This window comes from Staurois parvus, unplaced genomic scaffold (assembly GCF_062004578.1).
Source record: "Staurois parvus isolate SC_StPar_1 unplaced genomic scaffold, SC_StPar_1.0 ptg000696l, whole genome shotgun sequence".
Lineage (NCBI taxonomy): Eukaryota > Metazoa > Chordata > Amphibia > Anura > Ranidae > Staurois > Staurois parvus.
The window spans coordinates 10420022-10445541 of NW_028318492.1; the positions used below are offsets into that span (position 1 = coordinate 10420022).

The 25520-nt window shown below is 39.0% G+C and overlaps 1 protein-coding gene across 1 annotated transcript in view; it reads left to right on the top strand.

The window, feature by feature from the left end:
- DMD (dystrophin) overlaps positions 1–25520 on the top strand; it is a 2676943-nt gene that overhangs the window by 2624262 nt on the left and 27161 nt on the right. Inside the window, exons 72-75 of the mRNA XM_089653005.1 lie at positions 2732–2797; positions 6685–6843; positions 10005–10248; positions 15041–15164. Of these exons, the coding sequence (XP_089509131.1) occupies positions 2732–2797; positions 6685–6843; positions 10005–10248; positions 15041–15164 (593 nt within the window). The remainder of the gene's footprint in view (positions 1–2731; positions 2798–6684; positions 6844–10004; positions 10249–15040; positions 15165–25520) is intronic.

Here is a 25520-nt window from a genome sequence, read left to right on the forward strand (position 1 = left end):
AGCATACAGCATTTTTGCATGCCTATGAGTTTTTTGTATGTACTGTTCCTTGATAATTGTCTTACAGTAGCTGCTGTTAATTTCTGTGTGTTTTACTTCAATATTGGAGGCTAGCCATATTGAACTGTAGAAGATGGATATGGTAGTTATTCATTTACTGTTCTACTAATGAAGAATATTAGGAAGATGTGAGCAAATACCATGTATATTTTTGAGATATGTTCTGCACTTCTTAATTCTGTCCGGAATGTTGCCTTTTGTAAGGTGTTTCAGGCAGTATTTGTCAGTTCACATAGCTGAAATAGTGTATTGAGAAGTCAAAGGCAGCCCTTGGAATATAAAATAATAAAACTGTATTGAATTTATTCCAAGTCTATATTGAGATAGTCTATTCATATCTATTCATCTATTCTATCTATCCAATGTACATTAGCAAGGAAATGTTTTAATAGGCTAGCCAGTTGGAAGTGCACACCAAATGGTACAAAAAAATTTTGGCAGAATTTTAACTGGGTAACAGCACATCACATAATACAATATTTTTTTTTAAAACATTTTCATTGGTATTTGCTCTCAAAACATGCAACACAAGATCTAAATATTCTGTGGCTGACTGAATCCTGCCTAGACATTGACTTTTTATTTTTAAAGTACATTGGGATCTTAATATTCCCTTCTGTTATTAAAATACTTTGTAAATATGACATTTGTGTTATCTGTAAACAAAGGTTTAAATCAATATCTTTTTATTTGAATAAAACATTTTGTGCAGTGCTTATAAAATCCATTGACTAGTCCCCAAGGCATTGCGGAGCTTCTGCCAAAAGCTTCTATTTTTTACGGCATTTTGCATAGAATGAGGGTTACATTCTCTTATCGAGCTCTTATTGCCATCTGTGTCCCTGGAGTGGAGATTTCCCCTCACTTCTTGCCTTAGTGACATTAAAATTATTGCTGTAAGCTGATCGTCTTTTTTCCTCTTTTTTTGGATTGTGCAGTAAGGCTGATGACAGGGTTGCATTCTGTTGTTGGATTTTACTTAAGGATATATGATGTACAGTATGTGCTCCAAAGAGGGGAAAGGGAGTTTGGCTCAGAACAGTGCCCTGGGTGCCATTGATCAGGAAGAGAAGGGAAGTTTCCCCCAAAAGGGGCACAGATGGTACTGACATAGGATCTAACCTTTTCCCACTTATTCTAAAGCTAAAATAGAATTTTAAAAAATGGATAAATGGAGCTCTACTGTTTAGCAATATGTGAAAAGTAGAAGTTGTGACTCCATGTTTTTTGTGGATTCAGTTTTTTTCAGTCCCTTCACTGTGTCAGTCCTGTGATACGTTCATGACATCTTTTGTGCTGTACATTCAAGATTTGGAAGTTCTTATAACTGCTAATCTAACCAATGCTAGTCTTTTAAATAAAAATGAGTTTCCTCTAGGGGCTTTAGTATTGCCAGTGCTTGGCTCTGCTATTTTGATAAACAAGTAAACAAGGTGGTTTTTTTTGGGTAATTTTTGTTTTATTTTATTTTATGTGACTTGACTTGAAATTAAGTGCTTTACTTATGCACAAATTACTGATTAAGCTTTTTATTTATGCTATTTCCTTATTTCCACATGCACCTTAATAGCTCTTTATTGAACAAATTCTGCTAAAAACAAGTCTTCACTTGTACAGATGACTGTATGCTTGAGAGAGTGCTCAATGTACCGCTAAACAGTGCTTTATTTACTATTTAGCAGCGGTACTGTATACGTCACTAAACATCAGAAGAACTTTCCCGGTCTAGCATTGCAAATGTACATCAATGTTATGATGTCCTTCAAGGTTTGGAAGCAGTGGAGTTGAAGTTATCATTCCCAGACCTAAATACATCACATAGTAATTAGGCATTCAAATCTACAAATAGAAGATATCTATCTGTACAGAAATAGTAGACTTGATCGAAAACCATAACCTACAGTCAAAGAGCAGCATGATCTAATGTGTTGCTTCAGAGTGGAGCAAAGCTTTTGAACTAGCATACCCCCTATAGGTGCTACCCTGCTGCTGGGTTAAATTATATGTGACTTTTTCTGACAACAGAGTGGCCCACGTATGCCTGAATCTCTCACATTTAAGATACTCAAGACTTGGCATATGGGTGCCAAGTTGAAGCAAAGCCATAGGTGATGCAGTCTAAGTGACATATTTAAAGTCCTACTCCAGTATTGGTTAGAGCTTTTGTCAGGTACTTATGATCGCCTATGTGCCTATTAGGAAGATTTCCCATCACTTTGTGTCTAGAAAGAAAGTAATAGGAATTCTTCCCAGTGGGGCCAAAACATAACTTTGTTAATATAAGAGCAGGTTAGTATGTTTGACGATGTTTTCATTGCCATCTACTGTATACCTTTCTGTCCTAGTGACAACCACACCCCTTATTTCTTTGCCATGGGTCACCAGAGAAAATGTAATAATTTCAGTCACATGAATTATAAATTGATGACACCTGAACAAGACCAGATATGTGCATAAGATGCCAAACTGCGTAGAGGACATTTCTCCCCATGTATTTAATCAGGTTTTCAGTAATTTCCAATTTATACCTGGCAGGAAGACTGCAAGAAATTCCATGCTGTTGAGCTTTGGCAAAATATAATCATCTTCTTGTAATACTGACAGTGATACAGCATGCATACAACTGTACAAAGTCTGATAAACCTAGTTTGTCTTTTTAATGTTTCCACAGGCTAGCTGAAATGGAAAACAGCAATGGATCCTACCTAAACGATAGCATTTCCCCCAATGAAAGCATGTACGTATAATGACTGTCTTCATTTCAAATGAGTCACTGTATTCTTTAAACCAGTTGAATGATTTGTTTATTTTTATATCTATTAAAAAATAGCTTTTCTATTGTGGATTTGATTATATATGTGAAGCAAAATTTCACTTTCTAACAAATTTTTTGGGGCATTTAGAAACAATTGAGTACTGCCCATCATTTTTTTTTCTATGTTTAATTTGCACTAACATCCAAATTTTGAGGACAAGCTTTCGGGATGTAACCTCAAGCAGTTCTAATGCACAAAGTTTTAGCAGAATATTAATAAGACCGTATCTAAGGGGGGGAGACACAAACGCACTCAGCCATGGTGATAAAAGGTAGGGAGAGTGTTATGGACTGGGAGGGGGTAAAAAGTCATAAAACTGTTGTATTGCGATTTAGAAAACTGAGATCCACATTTAGTCTATTATCTTTTGTGTCAAATAGAATTATCATTCTTGGTTCCACAATTTTTTTGGAGTAGTTATGAAGTACCCTTTAAGAATTAAAACATTTATGTCTTCCATAGTGTGGTCCGGTTTTAAGAAATTATGTCCCACAAGTGTGCAGAAAACATCTTTCCTATGCTCTTTAATGGTGTCTGTGGAAATTTATCCTCATTTTAATTTCCGCCCTGTTTCAAAAACCCAAGATCCTTTGCGGCATTTTTTTGCATTGGATGAGGTATAAAACATTACTGGAGGTACAGGTGTATGATCTGGTAATATCGAAGGTCCCTTTTGTGCAAGTGTCACTTTTTATTTAATTGATTTGGCTGCAGTTTGCAGTGTTTTTTTGTCACATGGCTTGGTTCTTTTATTTGCGACTTCATTATCAGAATTAAGTTTCTTGCTGATTAGTTTGCCTGAGGTCGGGTGGTTGCCTGAAGGCCAGCATTGGGGGTTATTGGAATGTTTCTTTCCTCTGGTATGATAGGTTGCAAATATTTGGTTTTAATCATCTCAAGCATGATAGCATTGAATATTACTCTCCCATTAGTATTTACACTTTTTTTTTTTTTTTTTTGAAGGGAAACAAATTATTTTTTTGTCATTTTAATGTATTAATCTTTTAAAACGTGTATATTTTTATAGCAATTGCTCGATTATAAATGGCGGGCAGCCATTTATATCCATTGCATATGTAGGCTTTGCTTCCTGCTTTATGAGTACAATCTTGCTGTACTCTTTTCTGTAAGGGTCAGGACTGAAAATGAGACGCTTTTCAGAGTCATTAAATTGTAAAGTCAAAACTTTTTTATTGGTTTTTAATAGAGTGATGAGGGTTTCTAATCCCAGTTAGTTTTTTGGTTTTGTCTGTATCACTGGTATAAATATTTACACTCTCTATTTGTCTTGGTGATCATTTTCACAGTGGTAAAGTGATGGAAAATGTATATATATATTTTTTTAGTTTTCTTTAGAATAGGAGGTGAGGAGAAATTTTTCAATGAGAACACTACCTGTTCTGGTGACAACTATTTAAGAAGGGATTTCTTTTCACTTCCTGTTGCCTCTCTAGAGAAGAAAGCCAGCAATAAATAAAATGGCAGGTGTTTGAGCCATTTCCTACTATATCCCAGCAGTTGATCATATTTTCACTACCTAGTGGATCACTGCCCCAGGAACCACATACAGCCAGGAAAATCTGAATTCCCAATGTGCATCCTTGTTCAATGACTTATTAGGTATTCAATCCAGGATCAGCATGACTGCAATAAATTTGGGACTTTTCTAACATAATTCAGCATTGGTAGCTTCCTTATATCTATTATGACATGTACTTTTTAAACCTGTGTTGGATGCACTCAAATAATGTGGCATTTTGTGCAAGCTAAATACTGTAGCATGTACTGCACTTCCACTGCACTTTCATTTGCACTTAAGATGTAGTATGCCTAAACGGATGCAGTGAAGTCTTACCAAGTGCAATAAAGTAAAAAAGCAATATTGTATGTACCCTTTCCCTTTCAATTTTTACCACATAACTAGGAATTAGCTGTTTGTGAAGAAGATTTCATCACTACTTGTACTTTCACTTGACATTGGAGAAGAAAACTGTCCCAGTTATAAGGCAGGTCTAGTCAAGTGACTTTTTGGTAGGCTGATCTGACAAGCTTTTCTCATAGTGGACGACACATCAAAAGAAGCAGACACATCAAAAGAAGTCCTATCATCACTTAAAAATGCATCTGTTGTAATCGTTCATCTTGTTCATATTTCATTATGAATGCTATCTTTTAATGTTTGCTGCTTCTTTTAAGTACCCTTTTAGTATTCTCATGCCTTGGTGATTTAGATTAATTTCCTGTGCCTGCCTGTTCACAGGACAGATTTGGAAGGTGATAAAAGACTAATAGCAATTGACATATTGCTCCATCTCACTATAGATTGAAGCTAATGCAAATACAATAATTTTGCCTGAGGAAGATAAATGGTTGCTGTGTCTAAATAACGATTTCTGCTTTATTATTACACAATTAAAAGCAAACTACTCTGTTAACTGGATGTGTTTACCCATGTAACACGGTACTGAGAACAGAATGTTTCCTTTGCATTTACTTAGAGACTTCAGCATTGGGGTGTTTTTTCATCATGTATGTTAATATTTTATTGCTTTTGGGACCATTCATTTTTACTATTACATTGCTATTGATGATGGAGAACATTTAAAGGATGATTTAAATTAAAAATATTTAATTATGTGTATTTTCCTGTGCACTTCACATGCCGTTTGCATGTTTTACTCACGTAAAATACATGTTTGCATGTTGTTACCACACATAGTACGTTGTTCCTACACAAAACAAATTATTTTGATACTGTGGGTAATCTTTCAAATCCCGATGACATATCATTTTCATAAAGGTCAATTAGGTCAAGATAGGAAGTCTGATGTGTACAAAAATTATTTCCAAATAAAAGCAACTGTAAATACAGTTTGTGTGTATGTATATATATATGTGTGTGTGTGTGTGTATATATATATATATGTATATATATATATATATATATATATATATATGTGTGTGTGTATATATGTATATAATTTTTTTTTTTTTTCTACTTTATTTTAATGCATAATGAGTTTTCCTCAACTGGTTTTGAGTTTATTATCACATATTTTGTCACCTTGAAGACTATGAAAGTTTTCACTCCTATAATCTAGGTAGTTTTTTTTTTTGTTTGTTTTTTTGTTTTTTTTATTTTAGGCTAATCAAGAATAATTTGTGATAAATTACTTCATACTAGCAAATTACATATAACCAGCTATTTTTGATAATTGCAGGGTAATACAGCAAGTCAATTTAAAGATGTAAGCTTCCAACAGTGTGCACTTGAGATGCAAGTGAAGGTGGAACCATGTTTGTTTTGACCATGTTTGGGTTACCATTGCAGCCAGCAGTGAGAAACTCTACTTCTGGGCAGTGCTTTCATGGAGCTGTGGAGAGATTTCATGTTTACTTTTCACAATGCCCTGACTTGCAGGATGCTAGCATAGTCTATGATGGGCAGAATGGGGTTTACAATATACAACTTTTCAAAATACAAACTATTTGTATATGTGCAACATAAGGTTATATATTCAGACTTGAAAATAGCTTTAAAATGTTTTTGCTCTAAATTTTTGGAGTTTAAAATATTTACTCTTATTGATTTACACTAAACATTAAACATACAATTCTAATTCTTTTTTTTTCTTAAATTGGGCATATTGTGCCATGCACTTGAGCCTTCAGTTGTATAAAAATTTAGGCATAAATATTCTATTTCCCAAGCCAGGATTGCACTGCATTAAAACTGATTTTAACTGTGGAGAGCTGTGTGAATGTAAATTATCTTTTTTTTTTTATTTATTTATTTTGTTTCCTGCAGAGATGATGAGCACTTGCTTATCCAGCACTACTGCCAAAGCTTGAACCAGGAGTCTCCTCTAAGCCAGCCCCGGAGTCCTGCTCAGATTCTAATCTCCTTGGAAAGTGAAGAGCGAGGGGAACTTGAGAGGATTCTTGCTGACTTGGAAGAGGAGAATAGGTTTGTTCAAAGTTATGAATATTTACAAGTCTGTATCTCTTGAGGTACTGTTGCTATAAAAAAAAGAATACTCCTAAGAACTATGCTGCTCCACAGATCCCTTTTGAGAATTACTGAACCTCCACCACTACTGGCATCCTAGTGTCTTACATTGAAGAGGTTTAGGTTATACTGGCCATAAACATAGAGATATTATTGTACAGCACTAATCAAAACTACTGATTTTAGTTGTATTTTCTTTTACTAGTAGACATGTGCATTAGGAATTATATATATCCTGGAGGTGACTGTGCTATGGAATGTGATTTAGCATTGTTAGAAAATTATTCAAAGCAGTGGTTACTACAGTGTTTATAACTGTCAGTCCATGCACTTGAGAGAGAATATTCTCATGGAGTATGATATTGATACAGTGCCTTGAAATACTATTCATACACCTTTTAATTTTCCACATTTTGTCATGTTACAACCAAAAACTTACATTTATTTTATTGGAATTTTATTTGATAGACCAACATAAAATGGCACATAATTGTGAAGTGGAAAGAAAATGATAAATGGTTTTTCAAAATGTTTTACAGTTTATGTGAAAAGTGTGGTGTACATTTGTATTCAGCCCCCTTTACTCTGATACACCTAACTAAAATCTAGTGGAACCAATTGCCTTCAGAAGTCTCCTAATTAGTAAATAGAGTCCACCTGTGTGTAATTTAATCTCATTATAAATACAGCTGTTCTGCGAAGCCCTCAGAGGTTTGTTAGAGAACATTAGTGAACAAACCGCATCATGAATGCCAAGGACCGGTCAGGGATAAAAAAAAATCCCAGCTTTGAACATCTCATGGAGCACTGCTCTAATCCATCATCCGAAAATGGAAAGAGTATGGCACAACTGCAGACCTACTAAGACATGGGCGTCCACCTAAAACTGACAGGCCGGACAAGTAGAGCATTAATCAGAGAAGCAACCAAGAGGCCCATGGCAGTATCATGTTGTGGGGATACTTTTCTTCAGCAGGGACAGGAAAGCTGGTCAGAGTTGATGGGAAGATGGATGGAGCCAAATACAGGGCAATCTTAGAAGAAAATCTGTTAGAGTCTGCAAAAGACTTGACACTGGGGCAGAGGTTCACCTTCCAGCATGACCCTAAACATACAGCCAGAGCTACAATGGAATGGTTTAGATCAAAGCATATTCATGTGTTAGAATTGGCCAGTCAAAGTCCAGATCTAAATCCAACTGAGAATCTGTAGCAAGACTTGAAAATTGCTGTTCAAACGCTCCCCATCCAATCTGACAGAGCTTGAGCTATTTTGCAAAGAAGAATGGGCAAAAATATCACTCTCTAGATGTGCAAAGCTGGTAGAGACATCCCCAAAAAAGACTTGCAGCTGTAATTGCAGCTAAAGGTCATTCTACAAAGTATTGACTCAGGGGGGCTGAATACAAATGCACGCCACACTTTTCACATATTTATTTGTAGAAATTTTATAAACCATTTCTCATTTTCTTTCCACTTCACAATTATGTGCCACTTTGTGTTGGTCTATCACATACAATCCCAATAAAATACTTTTATGTTTTTGGTTGTTACATGACAAAATGTGGAAAATTTCAAGGGGTATGAATACTTTCAAGGCACTGTATACAGTGTTAGGCAAAGCTATAAAAGAAAAATATTAGAGGATGATCATTTCAGATTATTGCTGAAGGACCAAATAGTTTGAATAGGCAGCAACCAGAACAAATAGAATTCTGGGTTGCACCACTAGAGCGATTGCCATCAGGAGTAAGAAGGTCTTGATTCTACTATATCCAACTTTAGCTACATCTCATTTAGAATAATCTGTCCAGTTCTGGAGACCCAACTTGCAAAAAGGTATTGGTGAGGTATAATGAGCCCAGAGATGGTGCAAGGTCTGCTTGATATCAGAAGACACTGCTCTATAATGGTATTGCACCTCCTCTTCTGGAGTCTACCTCCGGAGCTGTCAACTCCTCGTCTTCTGGATGCGCCCCCATAGGAAACTATATGCTATGGAGCACATGTGCGATAGGCCATGCCCCCATTTCCTCATAGAATTTGACTGACAGCAGCAGGAGCTAATGGCTACCATTGCTGCCTGTATATGCTTTGAGATGGCGCTGGATCTAGATAGAACTCAGGTAAGTGTTTCTATCTCTTGAGGGGCACAATAAGTGGAAAAACATTTTTTTACCTTAATGCAGGTAAAAACATAAGAATCACTTTAAATACCTTACTGGTGTAAATGTTTTAAAGTCCAACCACAGTGCGATTTTTGTCAGCAGGTCCCAGCCAATAATTCATGGCTGAGAACTTCTAATCGACTGTGTCCAATCACAGCAGAGTCCTATGTACAAACATACAGGTCTCTGTACACTGAGAAAAAAACAGCCAGATATAAATGTAAAACAGCACACATTACATATTGCTGGGCAGAACTCCTTGATTGCCCCTATATTTTAACCCCTTCCCAGCCAATCTCATTAATATCGTGTCATTGTACAGTATTATCCCTGATAACTGTATTAGTGTCACGAGCAATGTCAGTTAGTGACGCGTTAGTGTCTGTTAGTGCCAGATTGCCCACCACCCTATCACAGTCACACTATAGGTTGCTGACCACCGCCATTACAATATAGCATGTACAGCTGAATTCATTCCACTAATTGCACAAACCAATTACTATACAATTTGAATACAACAGAATATAATTTGGTCTAAATTTATGAAGACATTTGCTTTTTTTGGGATTGGATATGTTTTATAACAGCAACTACAAAATACAGTTTTTGGGGGTTTTTTAATTTTTGGTCTTTTTTTTTTTTTTTATTGCGAAGAAAAAAACCCAGTGGTGATCAAATACTACAAAAGAAAGCACTATTTGTGTGAAAAAAAATAAATTTAATTTACGTACAGTGTTGCTTGACCGCGCAATTGCCAGTTAAAGTAGCACAGTGCTGAATAGAAAAAATGCTCTGTCATTAAGGGGGTAAAACCTTCCAGAGGCAAGCTGGTTGAACATGCTTGGGATAAGCACTGAAGTACACTAACATAAAAACACACACAAACACAAAAAAGATAGGCACTTTATGGACCACTTTTTAAAGTAGAAACCTTTGTTTATTTTCCAAACAGGAATTTGCAGTCTGAATATGACAGATTGAAGGAGCAGCATGATCACAAGGGCTTGTCCCCACTGCCCTCCCCTCCAGAAATGATGCCAGCCTCCCCACAAAGTCCACGTGATGCAGAACTTATTGCAGAAGCCAAACTACTGCGCCAGCACAAAGGACGGCTAGAAGCTAGAATGCAAATACTAGAAGATCATAACAAGCAACTGGAGTCTCAACTGCATCGGCTCAGACAATTGCTGGAGCAGGTATGGTACAAATAACTAGTATGGGAATCTTGACCCAGGTCAACCCCTAAAACACAATAGTTTTGATAGGTGACCAGGAGAAGGGTGGCAGTAGCATGAACTTCTACTTTCGGATTCTTAGAATTATTAAAGCAGTCCACCTTTTCTCCTCCTGTAAGTGTGGTTGATTTTATGTGCACCTTTCTTGCATGCGCTTGTGGTTTTGTTTACTGTTGGGTAATACTGAACCTGCTATGGATCTAACGGGAAACAGACAGTGAGGGATACAGTATTGTCAATGGGTGATCAAGCAGTACAGATTACTTTGGATTCAAATATTTATTAAATCAGTTGGTGGAGCTGCATTAGTGGGAAAAAGAAAATTCTTAACTATTTATATAAAAATTTATATTTTGTTCTGCTGGTTACTTGGTGTTATTGAATGTTTTAAGTCATCCTGCTGAGGTGTTATGGAAGCCTAGGTTGTATTGATAGTGGCCTTCAGCTTGTCTGCATTGTTGGGTCTGGTGTCTCATCTTCCTCTTGACAATACCCCACAGATTCTCTATGGAGTGTAGGTCAGGCGAGTTTGCTGGCCAGTCAAGCACAGTGATACCATGATCATTAAATAAGGTATTGCTACTTTTGGCAGTGTGGGCAGGTGCCAAGTCCTGCTGGAAAATGAAATCGGCATCTCCATAAAGCTGGTCAGCAGAGGGAAGCATGAAGTGCCCTAGAATTTCCTGGTAGAGGGCTGTGCTGACTTTGGACTTGATAACAGTGGACCAACACCAGCAGGTGACATGGCTCCCCAAATCATCACTGAGTGTGGAAACTTCACACTGGACCTCATGCAACTTGGGTTCTGTGCCTCTTCATTCTTCCTCCAGACTCTGGGACCTTGATTTTACTTTAATCCGAGAAGAGGACTTTGGATCACTGAGCAATAGTCCAGTTCTTTTTCTCCTTAGCCCAGGTTAGATGCTTCTGACATTGTCTCTAGTTCAGGAGTGACTTGACACAAGGATTGCGACAGTTGTAACCCATGTCCTGGATACGTCTCTGTGCGGTGGCTCTTGAAGCACTGACAACAGCCATAGTCCACTTCTTATGAATCTCCCCCAAAATCTTGAATGGTCTTTTGCTTCACAATCCTGCAGTTATCCTTGTTGCATGTGCATCTTTTTCTACCACACTTTTTCCTTCCACTCATCATTCCAGTAATATGCTTGGATACAACACTGTGAAAAGCCAGTTTCTGTAACAATGACCTTTTATAAAGTACCCTCCTTGTGGAGGGTGTCAATGACTTCTGGACAACTGTCAAATCAGCAGAGACCATTTAAAGGCTCAGAAAATCTTTACAGGTGTTTGGACTTAATTAGTTGATTAGAGTGTGACACCATGAGTCTACAGTATTAAACTTTTTCACAATATGCTAATTTTCTGAGATACTGAACTTTGGGTTTTCACTAGCTGTAAGCCATAACCAAAATTAAAAGAATGAAATACTTCAAATGTATCACTCTGTGTGTATTGAATCTATATAATATGAGTTTCACTTTTTGAATTGAATTAGTGAAATACACTTTTTGATGATATTCTAATTTGAGATGCATCTGTACAGTAGTGAAAAGTTCATCCAATGGAAATAGTTGACTTTTAAAACATACCTAAACAGGCAATTTATTAGATCTTAAATACAAACCGTTCTTACAGATAAGGGTGTTATATTAGAACACATGACACATAACTGATAACGTGTATTCATTTTCATGATCAAAATTAGCAAATGCATATTTGTCAAAAGTAATTACACCCCTACATTTGCTATCGTTTCAAATCCATGACATTAGAATCTGGTGTTCAAAATTAGGTGCCAATGACTGGAACCTCCTTAGGGAATGTGCAAATGGGAACATCTAGAGTCTAATGATCTCATTGCTATTGACGTATGTGGTGTCCTCATGCTAATATCAATAGAGCTTTGCAAGGCCCTCAGAAAAAAGGTTCTAAATGCCTATGAATCTGCCAAGGGATTTAAAGAATGCATAATTTGATTTCAAATCATTCCTCTATAGGGAAGATAATCTACAAGCGGAATAGGTTTCAGATAACTTACTTTGTCCAGGACTAACTCACCCATCAAATTCAACCAAAGAGCTCCCCATTTGTTGCTTTAAAGTCTCCAAGAACACCAAAATTTCATCATGGAATGTTCAGGCAACTCTTTCCACAGTTTTGGTCAAAGTGCATACATCTACAATCAGAAATACATTGCACAAGTTCAGCTTGCATAAGTGGTGAGGTAACCCAGTGCTAAATTTACTTTTCCTTCCAGGGTTCTTGTCCCTTGCCAGCACCTCCTTCTAGGTGCTGATCTTTGGCTGTCTCCATTGGCTGGCACAGAATAATGTCACTCCTGCCCATGCACAGGAGTCGGTCATCCCCGCACAGGGACCATCCAGGCAATGTAATCCGATCTGCTCATGTGCATATCTGTTTACAAGCCGAGGAATGCTGCAAGAAGGCAGGTAGGTGTATTTTATTGCAGAAGAGACATTGCATATCTCTTCTGCAATAGAGAACCTGCCTGCTTGCAGTTTGAAAGAGCAGAACTTTAGTTCTGTTTTAAGAAAACACCTTTGCTATCAAAAGTAAACATTAGAGCAAAGTTACCGTTTGCCATTAAACATATAGGCAAAGACCAGGTCTTCTGGAACTATGTGCTGAAGAACGATCAATCCGTATCAGAGCATGTGAAGGATGGTGGTGTAAATCTTGTGGTCTTGGGGTCGCTTTGCTGCTTCAGGGCCTGGGCAGCTGTTAGGGATCCGGGTATGATTAGAAATGTGTGGACTGACACAGGGAAACGCAGACTTCAGGTATAGTGTGAATAAGACAATTTATTAAGACTAAACAAAACATAGACGCAGTGCAAGACTAAACAACAACACAGTGCAAACAAACCAACCCAAACCTCCAACAGATAACAATACTAAGCGTAGTCGGGCAGGCCGGTTCGGTAGCAAACGGGCAGGCAGGGCACAAGGAGCAGGCGGAAGAGTAGTCAGGAATAGCCGAGGTCAGGACAGGCGGAGTTCATGTAGAGTCAGGGATCGAAGCAGAATCTGGATCAGGCAGAAAGCAGACAGGATGCAGGTACAGGGGCCCATGGGAAACATACACCAAGGCCCTGATCACAGGCCTGGCCTTTCCTTAAATACACCTGTTGTAATCAGCTTGAGGTGATGGCTCATTTCAGGAGTGAGCCTTTGGTTGCTGAGAGCACCCGCTTGCCAGCCCTGGTACTGCAGCCCACAAGGCAGGTGAGTTCTACCACCACTGGCAAGTCCATTCCTGACAGCAGCCTGCAATAATTGTGTCAACTATACATTCTGTGTCATTTCAAAGTGTACATGGTGAGAATTTGAGTACATCAGTTCAAAAGTTGAAGATGAATTGGTTTGACACAATAATGATCCAATACATACTAGCAGATCATCCAAGGATTGGCTCAAATAAGAGACAGATGATTCTTTCAAAGCTAGACAAAACTCTTATTTGATTCCTATTGAAATTTTGTAGGGGAGTTTTAAAATACAAGGAAGCCCACATACATTTTGCAACTGAAGGTATTTTGCACGGAGAAGTGTTCAGATTCGTATCAGAGACTGGTGGGCAGTTATACAAAGTACCTAAAGAAGTCATTTTTGCTAAGGGGGGGGGGGGGGACAATACCAGCTTTTGTTGTCAAGGGAGAGTTCTTACTTTTCTCACAGTACACTATTACATCTATTGGTATTTTTGTTAAATGATTGAAAAGGAAAATCTTCCTGTGTTCTTGGGTATATAACCTTTATCTGTAGAACTATTTAAATAAAGATCTGATGTTTACGTGTTTAAATATATTGAAAAAGTCAACTGTATATGTATTTGTCTCACCAAGCAAAAGATTTGTGCTTTTATTCAGCCAGTTCTGTAATCCACACACCCTGCCACACAGCAAGTCTTTTATTCTTCTAAACTATACTGAAGGTAAAGGGTTCATACCAGCGAAAACAGATCTGTGAAACCACTGTAGTTATCACTATATTGTCATATTAAGCCATAAGTTGAACAGGGAAGACTTAGGCTCCATGTACACGAGCAGCTCCTAAACTCGAGTTTAGGAGCTTTTGGCATTTTTTTTGCCAAAGCTCCTAAACTCAACTTCATAAAAGCCTTTGTGTTCATGTACACATAGGCTTTTAGCAGAGTTTAGGAGCTGCTGCGTTTAGGTGAGGTTAAACCGCCCTCTCCTGAATGCAGAAGAATATCGTTCAGGATAGGAAAGTTTTCACCGCCAACTGCGGGAAAACACAAAGTCACGGTTGCCGTGCTTTTGCCACAATTTGCAGTTTCCCGCAGTCGGGGTAGGCTCGTGTGCATGGAGCCTTATGATGAGCACAGAGTCCCGTACATCATGCAAGAGTTGTTTGTTTCCTGAGTAGCATAGCTTTGTGGACAGAGCCTGTGTTGATCAGTGGAGATGCAGCAGCTGTACAGACTCGCCCACACATCCAAGATTGAGAGGTGTGCAGGGATGGGTGTATAGCACACATTTCAAACTCAGATGTATGGGTATCTCCATAAACTAACACAGGATGCCTGCATGCCGCTCAGTGCTGCTCTGGAAACCTATATAAAATTCTGCTGCTGCATAAATGAGCCCTAAAGCGATGTGTTCTTGACAAATGCCATATTTGACATTCCACGTGTATTAAAAAACAATGTTTTTTTGATTGTACTGTATTGCTTTTTTTTTTTTTAGCCGCAAGCCGAGGCAAAGGTCAATGGTACAACCTTTTCCTCTCCTACTCCCTCACTACAGAGATCAGAGAGTAACCAGCCTATGTTGCTTCGTGTGGTTGGCAGCCAAACATCTGAGTCTATGGGTAAGGAATTTAGCTGCAGAGCACAGTACTTGCTGATAAATGCAAAAGCAGGTCTTATTTGTTAATGCTCAACTAGTATTGTTATAGTTTAGTTCATATTCATGTCCTAAAGTGAAATTCTTCTGCTAACAAAACGCAAATCCAATACATTAGAAGTTCCTAAGTAGTTGGCTTATCCCATCTTGCTCAGGGTCTCGTCTTAAAAGACTAGAGAGATCAATCGTAACTATTGCATGTGTGTGATTTTTTGTTTTTTTGTTTTTGTTTTTTAACCTACATTAACCACTTGCCCTCCTGAGGATTTACCCCCCTTCTTGACCAGGCCTCTTTTTGCTATACAGCGCTGCACTGTTTCAACTGATAATTGCGTGGTCATGCAATGCTGTACCCAAACGAAATATATGTCCTTTTTTCAGACAAATAGAGCTTTTCTTTCAGTGGTATTTGATCACCTGTGTGCTTTTTATTTTTTGCGCTATAAACAAAGACAGAAAATTTTGAAAAAAAAATTTTGTTTTTACTTTCGGCTATAAAAAATAAATAGTAAACTCAAAGTTAGCCATAAATGTAGGCCAAAATGTATTCTGCTACATGTCTTTGATAAAAAAAATCCCAATAAGTGTATATTGATTGCTTTGTGTGAAAGTTATATCGTCTACAAACTATGGTATAGATACTGCAATTTACACCATTTTGTGCTGTACAGCACTGCACTAGTTTAACTGACAAGTGCGCAGTCATGCAATACTGTACATAAATAAAATTTATGTCCCTTTTTTTACACAAATAGGGCTTTCTTTCAGTGGTATTTGATCACCTGTGCGCTTTTTATTTTTCACGCTGTAAACAAAAAAAAAAGACCACAAATTTTGAAAAGAACCGAAATTTTTTCATTTCTGTCATACAAAATATCTAAAAAAAACTCAAATTTCGTAATAAACTTAGGCCAAAATGTGTTCTGCTACAAGTGTATATTGATTGCTCTGTGTGAAAGTTATAGCATCTACAAGCTATGGTATAGATAATGGAATTTACACAGCTTTTACTTCCTGCCTATCACATTTCTTGAGGTGCTAAAATACCATGACAGTACAAACACCCCCAAATGACCCCTTTTCGGAACGTAGACACCCTAAGCTATCTGCTGAGAGGCATATTGAGTCCATGGAAGATTTATTTTTTTCCCACAAGTCTTTGTGTAAAAAAAAAAAAAAAATGTTGTTATATTCCAAAGTCATTTAAATTATATATTGTGCAAACAAGCCATGGGTATATGTGGAATTACACCCCAAAATACATTCTGCTACTTATACCGAGTATGGAGATACCACATGTGTGAGACTTTTTGGCAGTCTAGCCAAGTACAGGACCCCAACATCCAATATACAGTGAAGGAAATAAGTATTTGATCCCCTGCTGATTTGACTGTTTGCCCACTCACAAAGAAATGATCAGTCTAAAAATCGAATGGTAGATGTAACACCAAGAGACAGAATAGCAACAAAAAATTCAAAAGAAATGCGTGTCTAACAAATTATGCATTGTGATTTGCATGCTCATGAGGGAAATAAGTATTTGATCCCCTTCACAAAACATGACTTGGTACTTGGTAGAAAATTTCTTGTTGGCAATCACAGAGGTCAGATGTTTCCTGTAATTGGCCACCAGGTTTGCACACATCTCTGGAGGGATTTTGGCCCACTCCTCCTTGCAGATCCTCTCCAAGTCATTAAGGTTTGGTGGCTGACATTTTTCATCTCGAACTTTCAGCTCCCTCCGCAGATTTTCAATCGGATTAAGGTCTGGACACTTGCTAGGCCACTCCAGGACCTTAATGTGCTTCTTGAGCCACTCCTTTGTTGCCTTGGCCATGTGTTTTGGGTCATTGTCATGCTGGAACACCTATCCATGACCCATTTTTCAATGCCCTGGCTGAGGGAAGAAGGTTCTCACCCAAGAAAAGTATTATAAAATATAAATGCCAAAGCATAGGGGCCATCCAACCACTGGCCACCCCAGGCCCCCATGCTTCAGCATATATGCTCTTTTTTTTTCTTTTTTTTTTTTTAACTGCGGATGAAAAATCTCTTTCAACAGCGCTACCCACACTGACTTATGTATATTCTGAAAGCGAATTCCTGTTGCTGTCAAAATAAACAGGTCGGTGCTGCATCTGAATAACATTCCTGCAAAGAAAACAGCAATGGTTAACAATAAAACAGTACCAATAAAACATTAAAATTGTAACAGTAACAACAATGACAACAAGAAGAAAAAACTATAGCTATTTTTGGTTTTTGAAATGTTTAATTTTTTCTTAGGACTTTTTATTTTTTTGAGGGGGGGGGTTACATTTTTTTTTTTTTTTTTTTTTACTTTTTGAAACAGATTGTAGGGTCTCTCAAAATGTGATAGCCAGTTTCCTGACTACCTAACATTTTGCGAGACCTTGTATAAGCATGCTACTTATTCCATGTGTGCTACAGACGCAACATCATCTTTGGGTTGGGGTACCAGAGAGGACATCTGTAAAATGCCTCTCATGCAGCCGGCTAACTGCATCTGGATTTGAGGATTGGGCCACAGCACCTTCTGGATACAAAAGAGCCGTGATAATCTCCTGGAATTTTAGGAAGGATCCACTTCGTCCAGTTGCTTTGTAAATTACAAAAGTGTTATATATAGCCAATTGAAATAAATAAATAGACACCTTTTTGTACCAGTGTTGAGCTTTCTGGGAAACTAGATACAGATTCATCATTTTGTCGTTGAAGTCCACCCCTCCCATGTTAAGGTTATAGTTGTGGACACAGAGGGGTTTCTCAACAACGCCAGATACCGTGTTAACGCCGGATCCCATTTGTCCTTCCACTTCACTGCAAGCAATTCATCATTCCTCAATATCAGTTTCAGCTGTGCACAGCAGCCATTCAGCTTCTAACTTCAGCTTTTTCAGTTAAGCTTTGGCAAAATCTGGAAGCTGATTGGTTTCTGTGCAGAACTGCACCAGATTTTGCACTCTCCAGTTTTAGTAATTCAACCCCTGTGGGCCGAAGGAGAAGTCAGTACATTTTGCGCCATCTCTGCGCTTACACACAACTCATGCGTAAGGGATGAGATGGCATGAAATACATTTACTCCTCCTTCAAGCACAGAGTGTCTTACTTTTATTAGTAGAGATGTTATCACAACAATAAAGTTGATGATTTATTTCAGAGTGCAGCCATCCAAGTTTCCTGCGTTCATCTACCTTCACAATTTAATGACCTGGGCTAGCACCTGTTTCTAGTGAGTGGTATGGAGGATTATTCATGGCAAGCTCCCCTTGAGCAGCAGCTTTACTATTTACTAGCATTCAGCATTGTAGTCTTTGTAACTGCATGCCAAGTTTCTAGCATCTGTCCAGTCTGCACTCATCAAGAATTGAGGCCGTGTGGGTTTGGAGCAAACTTTGTTACACTCGGGAGCTTTTTGTAGGCTAAAATATAAAGCATATTAGACTTTTCTTAAAATTATGTTTTGTGGACCACTAGACCTAAATGATCACCTAACCTTCACAGTGTGCATGCAGCCCCACTGCAAAAGACCTTTTTCCTTTCCCTTTCCTTGGACTTCAGCTTTAATAATCATAGTATTTCACATGACAAGTTCAGCATCTTTACTTTTTAAAAGTAAAAAAGTATTTGTAAGAAATAAGCATTGGTAAACATAATCATTAAAACCTCATACTTTAACATGTTAGTGTAATTGTAAAAGTAATTTTCAAACTTTTTAAATCTGCAACTTGACTATAAAAAGAAACAAAAAAACCTGGTAACCCTGCACTGAAAAGTCCTTCTATTACAGTACAGGGTAACAATGCTCCATCACTGTTTCAGCTTTGATCCTGTGTTGTCACATTGGCTTCTGAAGGTGTCTATAAATGGCTATGCAAAAGACTTTACATGGGTATTGTCCACTTTTGTCTACAGGGACCATTTTGGATGCCTTGTTTCCTACCTGGCTGATTCTCACCACTGTGTTGCAAGCCATACTTATTTTTCAAGTGCAGTGCAAGTCAATTCACTGATTCACACTGCACAGTAGCCAATAGATCTTAATGAAATGTCACATTTCAATAAAGTTTGTTAAGCAAAACAGTGAATGGTGCAATGCTGTCATCTCACCAAACACCAGCTGCTGCGTTGTAGCTGCTGCCAATGTAGTCTAAAGGCAGTCTCTATTTTTCTCTCTAGACAAGTTACCTTTAAAACTTTTTTTTACCACTTTACAGGTTTCTTCTCCAAGGAAGGGTTTAAGGTTTCAGAATAGGAAGTACAGGCACATTAAAACAGGTTTAGCAGTATATACTGGGTATGACATAAATTAATCCTGAATAGTTTTAATGCCGTTTTCAGTCTAAAAAAAAAAAAAAAAAATCCGACATGGCTCTCACCAATGAGACTGCATACCCAATACAATACTAGGCAGACCTTCCTTCGCCCTTTCAGCTGCAGACACTGGGAAAATGCTTTTCCAAAAATGACCTTGAATCTCAGACCATTCCTGCATATCCTCTATTGAACAGCAGCAGTGTTTGGCAGCATAGCAAAATATATTTGGTCAATTGGTCCATTAAAGCTAGTCAGCTACCAGATACAAAGGACATACTTTAATGTAAAAGCTGAAAAGAATCTGTTTTATCAAAATAATGTCAAGTTTATAAATGTTTCCTGTACCCACTTGACCTTTATTTCACAAAAAAAGAGAATCCTGAAAGGTTTGTATTCCTACTGTACATTTCTGTGTGGTGCCTTTGTTAGTGTTGCAGTTTATTTTAAAAAGTTTAATCTTAAACCTAAAAATCTGATCTGATGAGATTGCAGTCATTAGGCTGATGATTTACAGCCTAACACAAATTTGCAAGAAGCAAAGCAATGATGGAAGCCCATGATTTCTCTCCATGGCTAAGAATTTCACACACCGATGTCTTTGTGCAAACGTTATAGCTATAAATGGCAAGGTTACAGCACTGCCATTGGCTTCTATAGCATAGAATGCCCTTGGCTTCGATTTGGTCTGATACATTTCCCTATTTAAGTGAATATTGAAAGCCAACACTTCTCTTCCATAAAGTAGTCAGAGAAAAGCAGTTTTACTTACAAGATACTCCTCTCCTGCAGAATCGAAGGCTGGTCCCTGTAGTATCCTCTCCCTTATGCACCAAGGGACAATCCACAGCCAGAGCATAGAGGAGAGCAGCAGGGTTGTGGAGAATCAGGAAAGTAAAAATACTTCTCCCCTAGACCTAATGAGCATTTAACCCTTGCAGTTTGGCAACAGCACCACTGCAAGTGAGCATTTTTCCTTTCTTTGGAGATGGGCTTTAAAACTGGTGTTCCAGCTGCTTTCACAGGCAGAATATAAAAATGAATTAGATATTCCTATTGGAGATAATGTGTTAAAAACCTACCAGCACGGTATCTTGCTTTCCTGATTGCAAAGAATCTTACCTAAGCAGACAATCAAGGCCTGACCGCAGAGCTTCAGTGTGAAATTCCCTGTGGCAGCATTCTATAATCAATAGCCTGAATCATTATTTCTATGGCAACATGGGATGTATTTAGATATTGAAAAATAAGCATGCAAAGTCATCTCCGATAATATCCCAGGCATTTCACAAACTATTGATTTCTAATCTAAGTGAAGATAAAAGACGAGCTCTCGTCTAAATGTTTGATCTCTTATTTTCTGTGTTTACTCAGTTGCACATGCATTTATTTGCGTTATGCAACAGTGTAAGGTTATTCATTTATATCAAAACAGGTTTTGTCTTTATACAGTTCAGTGATAAATGAATCACTTCTAATTTCGAAGTCACTTGATATTCTGGGCTCCTACAAGTCAGAAACAAATAATGCTCCCAAAGTTCAGTATCGGTTGGTTATTCAGTCTTTGATAAGACAGCTTTCTATGCAGCTAAATGCCATATTGATGTTATGATAGTTATATCAGTTCTCTGGTGTGGTAAAGTATAGTCTACTGCAGTGTTTCTCAACTGAGATGTCGGAGCCAAAATAACCAGAAGTTCCCCAACTGAGGCAGGCATCCTTGTAAAGCATTGTTCTGTTCCAGCGGTTAAGCCTTTTTTCTTTAACAGCGGTGAGCAGTGCTGCCCAAACTGTGTCAAGCTTGCCACAGCAATCTGTGAATCTGCCACAGAGACTCAGAAAGCTGCGCGGGCCGCCCATGTCCTGCCAACCGATGACATAATCGGTTGGCAGGGCAGCTCGGGCCCACACCGCTTTCTGGGATGCACTCTGGTTGTTTTGGGAATGTGGTGTTTGGCATCGTACTGTCCATGTAGATGGGGAGGCACACGCAAATATGTAAGAGAGGTGGTTAAATGACAGAAAAAAAGCAGTTCAGTGGGCTGCATATGAGCTCCTGTGAGTTCCTGGATGTACAACAATGTTTATGATGGTAGTGATTTCATTTTTAAGCAAATTTGGACATTGAAATTTAATCTCTCTAATTGCAAGTATGGTGATTTCACCAACGTTGGACTTTGAAAACACATCAGATCTCAATGGGGAAAAATATCATGCTGGATATCTATACTGATATGCACTAAGTAATGTTTTAGGAACGTAAGGATGCCCCATAGTTTGATGGAAATGAAAATTATCAACCTACAGAGGACTGAATTCAAAGACACCCTGAAAATCAAAGTGAAAAAATTATGGAGCAGGCTATTCCATTTTGCTGAAATTTCATTGCACCAGAGTTGGGTCTGACAATGGGTACAAGGATTTCATCCCGATACCTAATGGCAGTCAGGGTGCCATTGTCTAGCCTGTAGAGGTCTGTGTCTCCCTCCATGGATATGCCTCCCAGACCATCACTGACCCACCACCAAAACGGTCATGCTGAACAATGTTACAGGCAGCATAACCTTCTCCATGGCTTCTCCAGACTCTTCCACATCTGTCATGTGTTCAGGGTGAACCTTCTCTCATCTGTGAAAAGCGCAGAGCACCAGTGTTGGACCCGCCAATTCTGGTGTTCAATGGCAAATGCCAGTCGAGCCAGGCAGTGAGCACTAGAGGACAGCTGGCCCTCGGGCCACCCTCATGAAGTCTGTTTCTGATTATTTGGTCAGAGACCTTCACACCAGCGGCCTGCTGGAGGTCATTTTGTAGGGCTCTGGCAGTGCTCATCCTGTTACTCCTTGCACAAAGGAGCAGACACCAGTCCTGCTGATGGGTTAAGAACCTTCTACGGCCCTGTCCAGCTCTCCTAGAGTAACTGTCTCCTGGAATCTCCTCCATGCTCTTAAGACTGTGCTGAGAGACACAGCAAACCTTCTGGAAATGGCATGTATTGATGTGCCATCCTGAAGGAGTTTCCTGTGCAACCTCTGTAGGGTCCAGGTATCGCCTCATGCTACCAGTAGTGACGCTGACCCTAGCCAAAACTAGTGAAAAACAGTCAGAAAAGGTGAACAGGGAAAGAAATGTCAGTGGCCTCCACCTGTAAAACCATTCCTGTTTTGGTTGTCGACTTATTGCTGCCCACCTAGTGCACCTGTTGTTAATTTAATTAACACCAAAGCAGCTGAAACTGATTAACAACTCCCTCTGCTACTTAACTGACCAGATCAATATCCCTGGAGTTTAATTTACTTGATGCTATACTCTGATTAAAAAGTGTTCCTTTAATTTTCAGTGTATTTTCATATGTGGTTTTTATTAAGCTGTTTCACGTGATTGTATACGTTGTGTTGTTGGACCTGTAACTACTATAGTGCTGCACTTTCTTTCATTTTGTAGTCCACTTTTATATTTTTGCCCTTTGTGGTTTGGCCACAGCATGGGTGCAGTGCACGGTTCTCACGGTTTTATGCATATTATTTGCTGTTTTCTATAGACTTATATTATGTCCTGCTTTTGGGGTGCGTTTTCTGAAAGCTCACCAAAGATGCAGCATGCAGGACTTTTTGTGAGCTTTCAGAAAATGCACCAAATAGGCAGAACATAAAAGAAGTCTATGGGAAACCGCAGATAATGCACTTGAAAACCATGGGTACCATGCTGTGGGTCCGTGTGAAAGTGCCTCATTTGTCCACATGCGTTATGTATACCAGTGTTGGCTGGGGTGCCGTGACAACATCCCAGTATGTGCTCGTACCTGTGTCAATGCCCATGTTTAGAGAGGCGAGAGAGTTCAAAGCCCAGACCTCTTCTCAGCTCTTCTCCCCTGCTGCTATCAGTAGTGCTGCTGGCAAAACTGAAAGCTTTACTCGTAGCAGGGGGAGGAGAGAGCCGGGAGAAGGTGCAGGTTGTGCTCACTCTCTCCTTTTTGTGCACAGGCTTTAACACAGGGTCCTGCTCAGACTGGGATGTAGCCACAGCACCCTTGAGGACAGGAGTGCAGGCTGTGCTCTCTCTATCTCTCCTATTTGTGCATAGGAGTTAACACAATGTCGCTCTCACATCTCAGTGTGCAGGATTTGATTACCACCCCTCCATCTCCTCCCCACACTGTTCCTGTATAGGCAGTAGGAAGAAGGATTTGGGGGGGGAGGGGGTTGTGAGTGGGGTTTGTGCTAGAAGGAGGAATTTGAGGGGGCTGTGCTAGTAGGGGGAATTGGGGTGGAGAATAGTTACAACCTAAGATCACTGAACTCTGCCTGACAGACTATATTTTAGGGCTTCTTCACACCAGGGGCAGTGCAGTAACATGCAAAATCACAATTTCCTGTACCACACAAAAAATGTGCTGCCTTTTGCAGTGACGCGTGGGTGTCATTCATTCTTAACAACCACCACACACATATAACATATGTCCGTACATTTGTGTCCGTTAGAAACGCAAAAAAAGCATGCATGCTTGGACGCACCTCCTGGTGTGAACGAGCCCTCAGACTGGTGTGCCCAAGGATTGTGCACAGTTCTAAAGGGTGCCTTGACATAAAAGTGGTTGAAAAACACTGGTCTACTGTACATAACATTACTTTTTAATTGTTGACTCTGACAATCTGTGATTGCTTATGTAAAAACCTAGAAAGAAAATTCAGCTCATCATCCTAAAGCTCGTCATTTTGCAGCAAATGTGTGACAGGCTTGTATTGCACTCTAAAGATTGCTTTTAAAAACTGCACATCGCAAAGAGATGCTGCATTTGGATAAATGTAGGCATATTCAGCGTCTACACTTATCCATCCATCATTAGGAACTTCAATAACTGACCAACCATACATCAGGAGGGGGATATTTGTGATCTAAACAACTGATTTGTAGAATAAATGTTGGTAGGAGATGGTAGAGCTTTTGCAGTATCCCAGAACCCGTTCAACGTCTGCGGTTTTAATGCATGGCCATCTCTATAGTGTAAAGAATTGTTCAAAAAATAGAATGCTTCAGAGAAACGTTGCTATGTATAAATTGAGAGCAGTCAGCGGAGAATGGTCAGACTTGTTTAGGCAGACTACAAATATACAACTACTTAAGTAACCACTCATTACATCACTGGTGTGCAGAAGAGCACAACTGAATGTCCAGTTTGTCAAGCCTTAATTAGTAATTGCTACACCAATAGAAGATGGTGCTAGGTTCCAATATGTTCAGCTCTTAAGCTACAGTGTAATCATCAGAACTGGACAATGGAGGATTAAAACATCTCATTGGCTTGTCTCTTAAAGTGTTTGTAAAGGTTACAATTTTATTTTTAAAAAATAACCCGTCATTCTTGCCTGCTCTGTGTAATGGTTATGCACAGGGCAGTCCCGATCCTCCTCTTCTTGGGTCCCCTGTCGGAGATCCTTCCCTCTCTCCCTGCCAAGTGCCCACCGTAGCAAGCCCCTTCCTATGTGCGGGCTTGTTCCGGAGCCAGCTCTGTGTATCCGTGAGACACACAAAGTGGGACTCTGTCTCGCCCCTGCTCCCTCCTCACTGCCTGCGATTGGCAGCAGTGGGAGCCAAGGCTTCCTACTGCTGTGTCTGAGCCAATGAGGAGCAGGAGAACCTCTGCTCTTGTGTACATCACTGGATCAAGATCAGACTCGGGTAAGGATAAGGGGGGCTTGCGGGTAAAGCTGCATGCAGAAGGTTTTTTACATTAATGCATAGAATGCAAAACTTTCTTACTTTAGAACCACTTTAATTTCTGCTGCAACGTACAGATAAGGTCAGAATTTGTTGTACACATCATGAATCCTGATGTCTATTCTGTTATGCACCAATGGATCAAGCTAGTGATGGTGATGCTATTAAATGATATGGATCAAAATGCTTAATTTTCATAAATGAAAATTTAAGGTGTTTGAAGGCAAAAGAAGACCTTATGTTGAACTTGATGCTTTATACCCAGTATAGT